The 9836-nt window shown below is 38.6% G+C and overlaps 1 protein-coding gene across 1 annotated transcript in view; it reads left to right on the forward strand.

The window, feature by feature from the left end:
• The window catches only part of pgap1 (post-GPI attachment to proteins inositol deacylase 1), a 30433-nt gene extending 24968 nt beyond the window's left edge, over positions 1 to 5465 (forward strand). The window contains exon 26 of the mRNA XM_053626409.1: positions 79 to 5465. Within this exon, the coding sequence (XP_053482384.1) occupies positions 79 to 220 (142 nt within the window). The 3' untranslated portion in view covers positions 221 to 5465. The remainder of the gene's footprint in view (positions 1 to 78) is intronic.
• Positions 5466 to 9836: the final 4371 nt, after the last annotated feature.

Raw genomic sequence — 9836 nt, forward strand, 5'->3', positions numbered from 1 at the left:
ATTCATTGTTTTGTATGAAGTCATATGAAGTGTGTGTGTGTGTGTGTGTGTGTGTGTGTGTGTTCACATCTCTTGCAGTAAGCTGATGCTGTGGCCGACCTTGCGCCTACTGCTCCCTCTCAGTGTAGCCATGTTGACCTTTTCTACTCTTCATCTGTATCGGGTCACTCACTTCCTCTCTGCTGCTCTGACGCTGCTGGCGGCTTCCTGTTACCTCTGACCCCATCTCAACCCTCCAGACCAGACCAAAACAGCCTTAGCATGTCCTTGCATTGGTGGTTCTCTCACAGTGATTCCAGTGGATTTAAATCATGTGATTGGTCATGTGACATCATGCTGCTGAACAGGGTAACGGAATCCCATACGGAGTCACGCTGTCTCTATTTATTAACATTTTCTCTTCGGGGTTGTGCTTACCATAAACATGGAATCATAATGGTTGACCAGCACTAGGCTCAGCCTGCTTATTTTGCGTTTGTGTTTCTTTGCTTCTGGTTTTAGTATCATTAGTTGATTATTTGTTTCGGGAGCTAGCATGTCTTACCTAGCACATCGTGTTAAACAGCACCAGTGAAGCACATGGATCCACATGGTGGCAGTGCGTTCTCTTATTATTTGACAGTCAACACAACTAGCACAACCGCCTTCTGGAGATATGAACCTCAAAAGACAACATCAACAAATCCTGCAATGTTTTTGTTTTGTTTTTGTTTTTTTACAAGGAAATTTTTTCAGTTTCTCCAAATTTACCTCAAATGTAGTCAGTAGATCAGCCAGCAGAACATGATGAACAGTGTTCTGCTTTGGAGCTACAACCTGACGCTGAGATGTTGTAGACGTAGCTCTCTTGGAAAATCAGAATCAGTTGTTTCCTCCCAATTCGCCTACTATCCATCCTAAATAGTATCCAAGAGTAGAATTAGTATGTCCCAAATGGTAGTATGTTGAAATGAGCGTCCCAAGGGTACCCGGATGGTCTGTAATTTCCAGTAGATTTTCAGAGGTATGGATCCTTGGACGCTTTTTCAGTGAATATTTCCCACAACTCCTTGTGCAAGTGAGGGAGGAGTTTTGTGACTTTTTTTTTTTTTTTTTTTTTTAAAAGAGGTTTTAGAGAGTGTAAATGAAATATGAGAAAATAAATCAAGGGAATGATATAGTATAAATGATATAAGGAATTCTGAATGATGAAAAGCTGAAATGCAACGAGGAGTTTGTTTACATTAACAATGTAACTGCGTAATTGAGCAACAACGTTCTCTTCCATTACATGACATGTTGATATGTCCCAGTACTTACATACTCTTTTGCTAGACACTCAAAAGTATGTAGTTTTTCTTCAAAAAAGAATACATACTTTTAGTACATCGTATAAATAGGCGAACTGGGACACAGCGAGTTTCTTCCTCAGAACATTTTGGTATCGCTTTGCCCACCTGTTCAGCTAAAATGATGCTTTTACAAAATTTAATTACTTAATGTAAAGATATATCCAGACTTGTGGACATATTTCTGTAAAAATTTTCACTTGAAATGTTTGGAGCCTTGCAGCTCCAGTACAAAGCTAAAGATGCAAACATCGAGAAACTTGACTAATCGATTTGGGGTAAATGGAGAAAACCGTTTAAATCGTAAACATGGATTTTTATAGCTTACTCCACTTTTCACTGCTAGCCTACATCACTGTCATTTTGTTATTTCCACTCTAGTGTAGAATGCTAATTTATTTGTTTATTTTTTTATTTTTTTAGGTTTTGAAGAGTACACCTACATGTACAGAATTTATTTGAGAATAAAAGGTCCTTTACTATTTAGGGCAGGACCTTTTGTTCATTCGTGAATGCGTCAACGTGTCTGTTGAATTCAGACATAGTTAAAGCCATCTTTATGCTTTAGAGTGTGGACAATGCAATGTGATTGTTGTAAACATGTCAGTAGGGCTCACATCGCTCTCCTTTTCTCCCGTTACTCTTTAGACAGTGTGGGCTGCCACTGCAGGATCTCTGCTGTCACTCCGTGTTTAGAATCAGTACACACCAAATCGTCCCAGTCACTCACCCAATCAGATCAATCAGATTGAGATCCAGTGCCTTTCTTCATGCCCTGTTCACCAATAAGGACAGATCAATGATTGTCAATCAGACCAGCGTTCATGATCTGCTTCAATACTCCATTCTCTCAGAAATACAATAGGAAACTGAATTTCTCTGTTATGTTGGACCAAGTTCCCAAAAACACACTGCTCTGAGGAATGACATGCTGGTGTGTCGGCTGCACTGTGAATGTACTGTGTGCGTGTGTGTGTGTATGAAAGTGTAGGCCTGGATACTAATCAGTGTTGCCGTACATCGGTTTCTTCTTCCTTGTGGTGAAATCTAAATGCAAGCAGGTTTCTTTTTCTAGTGAAATATTTGCCATGGGGTTTTGTATAACTGTTGATGTTTGTGATTTTTTTCTTAAATTGGTGTACACCGTGACATGCTGTGATTGTGATGTATTTCTACACCATCAGGTCTGACTATGGCAAAAAGTCACCATTTTACATGGTGAAGAATGAAATTCTACACAATTTCCCCCTTAACCAAAAGTGCAGTCAGTCGGCCGAGACACGTTTGGTGTCCAGTGTTTTGATTATTTAGTGTTGCGATGGAGTGAAGTCATACAGACTAGCTGGTGTGGATTAGGACACGGTGCAACTTCTATAAACATGAACGGAACCTCACCGTGTAGCTAAACGCTCATAGAGGACAGCCATCTTGGAAAAACTGGTTTCAGAAGAGTCTGGTATCATTTCTCTCCTCTCAGCCCCCGCCTCCTAAACCTTGACTGTATTGGACATTATGGATGATAATATGGTCTTTAAACTGAAATGTGCTTTTGAAATATGGACTTTCCCAATTATATTTACAAATCCGTTTTATTAAAATTGAGGTTATGTAGCTTAACATTGCTATTTGGAACATGCATATGAAGTTTAAAAGATTTCCAGATTTATTATACCATTAGCTTTAAATGTCAGACACCAAACATGTCTCAGCTTTTTGACTACACTCTGAGTAAAGGAGAAATTGCCCAAATTCAATCTATTCCTTTAATAATTTGCTCACTTAAATAAGCGATTCTGTGTGGAAACAGATCCTGTTCTTGTGTATTGTAGAAATCTGGAGGGACTGTGTGAAATCTAGAGGAACTACTCCTGCAGTCTCCAGTGTGAAAAAAGAATGGTTCACAACAAGATCTATTCTCCCAAATGTCATTGATCGGGATCGAGTTTCTTTACAAATATTGCTGTTTTACTGTAATAGTTTAATTTCATAACTACTAAAGCACAGTTGAGGTCATGGGGCCAGGTTTACATACATCTTGCAGAATCTGCCAAATGTTAATAATTAAAAAACTATTTAAAAAAAAAAAAAAAAAAGGATAATAAAAATGGCATTGCATTTGGTTTTTTATTTAGTGCGGCCCAGAATAAGCTATTTCACATAACAGATGTTACTGAATTTACACAAATAAACCAGTACAAACATTTACATTCACTTGATTCTTAATACTGCGTGTTGTTGCCTGGATGATCAACGACTGTGTTTGTGTCGTCATAGATGTTTACAAGTCCCTTGTTTGTCCTGAGCAGTTAAATCTCTGATTTGGCTACATCACTCTCCTCTTCTCTCCACCAACAGCTGGTGTGTGGTGGACATTCTGGCACAATAGCTGCCGTCGTTTCATCCAGGTGGATGCTACACACTAGTGGTGGTTGAGGAGATTTCCCCTCCATACAATGTAAAGCACTTTCTCTAGAAAAGCACTATATAAATATAAGGAATTATTAAAAGGTGCAAACATTCACTGATTCTCAAGAAAGCAACACGATACATTAAGAGCTGGGTGGTGTAAACTTTTGAACAGGAAGATTGGTGTAAAATTATTTTGTTTAAAGTTCCCCCCCCACCCCCCCCCCCAATTCAGTACTACCCTTCAGAAGCTACATGAGATATTTCCATGTTTCCCAGAAGATAAAATAATACCAATAACGACTTCTGCAAGGCATATGTAAACTCATGACCTTAACTGTAAGTTAGAGTTTGGTCTAATATACAACCAGCACCATATTTCCTGGAGAGAACCTTCTCTTTTTACACCAATGTAGATTTAACTCTTCACAATACATACAGCTAAAGCAATACGTCGGGTACGAAGGGTTTAAGTGTGGAATTAAAGCTACAAGCGTTCTGGTCTGAAATTTGATGAAGGAAGTCGGAGTAATTAGTGTGTGTATAGAGAATATTTTTATTTATTATTTACTCGACTCGCAGCTCACTGCCTCATGAACCAAAATACTGTTGTGGCATACCAAAATTAGATTAGAGTGGACACAACCTGCCATACAGATGACTTCATATAACTGTATTAACCTGAATGTATGTGGTATTTTTTTTCTATTAAAAAATTGACTGGTTTGGTAAGTTATAGTGTTTATTTAAAGTAATCTGATGTATTACTGTTTTGTGTTTTTTTTGGTGGTGGTGGTGGTTTCCTTTCACTACTTTTTCACTTTTTTAATACGTTTGTTAAGGTGTATTGAACCAAGGTATTGAATCGATCACCCCATGTTCCTTGTTTAAGCTTTGTGTTTTACAGGACAGTAGTAATGTTTTATTCTCATGAACAAATTAGACACATGTACAGATTAATCATTTGAGTTGCTTTTCTTGATTTGAATAACATTCTGTGCTAACAGACAATGAAAGGCCTTTTCCTCGTGCCGCTCTGTTTAAGGCAGTATCTGTATACTGTATAAGTACACAATATTCTCCATGAATGAAAGCTAACACTTTATTATTATTATTATTATTATTGTTATTATTATTGGTCCACTTGAAATGAAACCGTCTTTAAGCTACATCACTTGTGCTTATTGTTGTCTTAATGCAGCGACTAAACCTTTAATTATTTGTTATTCATCAAGAATATTTGTTATATGATGTGATACTGTAAATGCTGCCAATGACAGAATAAGAATGAAACATGTTCGTTCTTTTTCTGAAGGGTTCTTGTAAAGGATTTATTGCTATTTAGTGCTGGGCAGTGTAAGGGAGCATTGTCTACTGTTTTGTTTTAATACCGATTTCTTGAATCTAACAGAGTGTGTACGATCAAACAAAGTAAATGTTCAAAGCTTAGAGACTTGATATAGTCCTGTAATTAATCAAGTGCAAGGCTACTGCTGATTGTTGCCAAGGTCGAGTGACCAAGTGAACTTTTGTTCATTCTCAGGATATAAAGTTGTTGTAAAGTTGTGTTGTGAAGCTGTGTGGTGGCTTTTAATGTTATTTTTAAATTTTATTTTAAATATGTGTGTGTGTGTGTGTGTATATATAAGCTACACATTTTAACTAATGTTTACATGAAATTTGTGAGAACTGTTAAAAAAAAAAAAATAAATAAAATGGTGAATGTTTCGATTTTCTCGATTAGCTTTCAATGGTCTTGTTCAGTTTCTCAATCTGATAAAATTTTCTGGAAAATAATGTACTGTTTTTTTTGGGGGGGGGTTCCCCTCCCTCCCTCTTTTAGTGCTGCTCATGTTCGTAATGGTACCCTGTCCAGGGTGTACCCCGCCTTGTGCCCGATGTTCCCTGGGATTGGCTCCAGGTTCCCCCGTGAAGAAGGAGTAAGCGGTAGAAGATGGATGGATGGATGGATGGATGGATGGATGTTCCTAATGGTGAGATTGTTATTTACTGCTCAGCTAAACTTGCTAAAGCTTAGTACATTTCTAACGAGCATGACGGTTGGTATTACCACTATAAAATGGATGTGACCACTGTATTATTCCTTTTATTCTTGCCTTCATTTATGCGCATTAGTCAAGCATACATAAAAGGATATCTAAGCACCACTATCTGAGAAAATGATGACCATAAGATTTAAAAAAAAAAAAAACAGCCACATGGTTTTTATTTCTCCTATAAGTTTTGTTTTAAATGAGTGCTCCAAAAACTTTGTCACTTGCTGCTTGCTACTGAGCTTTTGGTACAGAGATGTAACGCTAATGCTAGCTCATTAGTCAGGTTATTTATCTGTAATGTTAAACAGATTACATTTAGCATGCCTTTAGTTTTGGTTTCCAAAATATTAACTAGATTAAATAGATAACTTCCAAGGTCCGAATCGAGATAAACACACAGCTTAGTAATGTACGCTGGAAAAGACTTTAAAACGACTCGCTAACAAAGGAGAGGTTAAATGTTGTAGGAAATGAGACTCGGGTGAAATCAATCAGTAGTAAACTGTTTGAGAGAGATTAGAAACAGAAAAAACTAAGGCAAATGGCTCAGAAAGTGTTAGGAACAGTACTATCCAAGTGAGAACAGGATACCAGTGTAGCCTGAAAGGTGCTGGGGTTCACACAGTGGTTCTGGAAGTGAGATGAAGGGCCCTACCGACTGAGGACCCATGGGTGTCTTTGCCATGCTGAGGACCAGGGAAGTGGGGGTTAGTGTATATAGAGAGAGAGAGCGAGAAAGCCAAAACATTCGCAGACAGAGGGACAGGAGCAGGTGTGCGGCCTGCTGATGGAAAGAGGTGGTATCGTTAGGCACCAGGCTTGGAGATGTGAATGCTGACAGAGCAATGGAACTGTTGACCTTTTAATGTAATCTGACGAAAAGTCATTACAGACTAAATCTTATTTACAATGGTGGCTTGGCAAGCAGCACTTGGAATGGAAACATAGTTGGAGGGAAATCAAAATCTGCTTGTTTAAAGGAATGTCAGGTAGGCTATATCCATCAGTTCGTATGAAACAGATATGGGGATACATGTATCCAGTTTTAATGTAGCTTGCAGTGTATCCAGCAGACTGTAATTATGCTGATCCAGCTGAGGAACTGGGTTTAGGACCTTTCAATTAAATAAGGAGAGATGATCTGGTGTTAGACTCAACACACTCTGGTTGTTGCATTTATTTACATTTATTCATTTAGCAGACTCTTTTATCAAAAGCAACTTACAAAGGAGGAAATACAAGCAAAGCGATTTATCAAGCGGAGAACAATACAAGTAGTGCTACCATACACGATTTATAATTGAGTTCTAGAGAAGCAAAGTGTGCAGAGTAGAGGTGTAAGAGCCAGAGTAAGTATTTGTTTGTTTGTTTTTAGGATAATCCGGGGGTTGACATTTTAGGGTTTAGTTAAGTGATCATGGAAGTGGTGGGTCTTTAGCTGTTTTTTTTATAGCAAGTGCCGTAAGTATGAATGAGTTTTCTCACTTAAAGTGAACCAGTGGATATCATGGCAAATTTCTAGAGATAGAGGATCGAGTAAAAAGAGATGATGTCAGTGGCTAGCTTAATGGTAAGGAGTTTCATTGGGCGACTCAGAGACAGGGTTATATCCACAAAGCTGGATCTAGAAACAAAAATGCCTGGAGCTTGTGACTCACTTTCTCCTGTTGTTGATGGTCCCACCCGGATTCGTGTATGTGCCTTGTACCTACAAACTGCTGCTGTAACCATAAAGGCCTTCCTGTGCTCATCCCAGGACTCTCATTCTATAATATGTCCATATACTGAACATCCTGTATTCAGGTGTAGAAGTGTAATGATATATAATCGCACTATCCCATGTCAGCCAGATGAGGATGGGTTCCCGCTTTTGTCTTGTTCCTCACAAGGTTTCTTTCTCATGTCGTCTCAGGAGGTTTTTCCTTACCACTATTGATTCTCTCTTGTTCATAATGATCTACAGTGGTGGAAATAAGTATTGAACGTGTCAATTTTTTTCAGTAAATATATTTCCAGTGAGGTTATTCACATGAAATTTTCACCATACATCAGTATTAACTCAAGAAATCCGCAATTATAAAGAATTCACAAAATTAAAGTCCATAAATAAAGTTGTGTAAGAAAGTGGAATGACACAGGAAAAAAGTATTGAACACGCAAAGAAAAAGCAGTTCTCCAAGGTAAGGCAAGGAACCAGCTGAAATCTGTATGTAGTTAGAAAGTAACTATACCTCCTGTCTGTGCAAATTAATATCAGCTGGACTGGTAAATTGATGGTCTATAAAAAGGCTTTTTGTTACCAAGGTGTTACACAAGAAACATCTCATGATGGGTAAAAATAAAAGCGCTCTCCCAAAACCTTCGCAACCTTATTGTTGCGAATCATATTGATGGAATCGGATACAGACATATTTCAAAACTTCTGAATCTTCCAGTAAGCACCATTTTGGTCATTATCGTGGAAGCAACATCATTCCGTCATCAACCGGCCATGCACAGGAGCTCCTCACAAGATTTCTGACCAGGGAGTCGGAAGAATAGTCAGAAGAGTAGCCCAAGAGCCAAGGACCACTCAGAAAGCGCTCCAGAAACACTTGGAGGCAGCAGGTGCCATCGTCACAGAGAAAACTATAAGCAATGCACTCCACTGCTCACGCTCACTCCGCAAGACTCCATTACTAAAGAAAAGGCATGTCGAAGCTCATTTAAAGTTTGCTACAACTCATTTGGACAAGCCTATGAAATACTGGGAGAGTGCAGTCTTTAACTTTTTGGCTGTCATACTACACACCATGTTGGAGAAGAAATGGCACTGCACATCACCCTAAAAACACTATACCAACAGTGAAGACTGGAGGTAGAAGCATCATGGTGTGGGGCTGTTTTTCATTGCATGGCAGACTTCATATAATCGATGAGTGGAGCCCTTTACCAGAAGATTCTTGAGAAGAATCTGCTGCTATCCACCAGGATGATGAAGATGAGACGTGGCTGAACCTTCCAGCAGGACAACAATCCAAAGCATACAGCAAAGGAAACTCAGTTGGCTTCAGAGAAAAAAATCAAGGTGTTAGAATGGCCCAGTCAATCACCTGACTTGAATCCAATTGAACAAGATTTAAAGACAATATGTTTAAAAGAATGGGCCAAAATCACACCTGAATACTGTTTCCGATTAATTTCTTCATACAGGAAGCATCTGAAAGCTGTCATTACAAACAAAGGCTTCTCCACTAAGTATTAAATAAATTTCAGTTAGCATGTTCAATACTTTTTTCCTGTGTGATTCCGCTTTATTACACATAACTTCATTTATGGACTTTAATGTTTGGATTCCTTTATTTTTGCAGAATTCTTGTGTTAATACTGATGTCTGGTGAAAATTTCATGTGAATAGCCTCATTGGAAAAATGTTTACTGAAAAAAATGTTGACACGTTCAGTACTCATTTCCCCCACTGTAATATATAAATCGACGCCTGGATTTTGAAAACTCTGCTTTGTGACAGGTTTGTGCTGTTACCCGGAAGGTTACAAATTCCAGACCTGTCACTGTTGGGCCTTGAGCAAGACTCTTAACATGGACAAGATAACTGATCATTATCTACATTGCCTCAATCCTTACGCTCTTCCATTATTCCATTCCTTTTCATCGTCTCTTTCTTTCTTTCCTTCCTTCCTGCCACAGTCCCTTCCTTGTTCCTTTCTATTTACCTTCTTCCCTTTCTGCATTCTTTGTCCATCTTTCATCTCTTTCTTTCTTTTGCCATTCATTTCTTCAGGAATGGCAAAGAAAAACTAAAGGAAAAAAGGGAAAGCAGGATGAAACAAAGGAAATAGGAAAAGGAATTCGTTCCTCCTTTTCTTTCTTTCCGTCCTTCCATCTTCATTTCTTTATTTCACTCACATCCTTCCATACTTCCTTGTCTCTTTCCTTTTCCTGCCCTTCCTTCCTTTCCTCCTTTTGCTCTATCTTGGTGTCTCTCATTCATTCATTTCTTCCATGTGCAATTCCTGACTGCCTTCCTTCATCCCCCCCCCCCCCC

This window comes from Ictalurus furcatus, chromosome 6, assembly GCF_023375685.1.
Source record: "Ictalurus furcatus strain D&B chromosome 6, Billie_1.0, whole genome shotgun sequence".
NCBI lineage: Eukaryota > Metazoa > Chordata > Actinopteri > Siluriformes > Ictaluridae > Ictalurus > Ictalurus furcatus.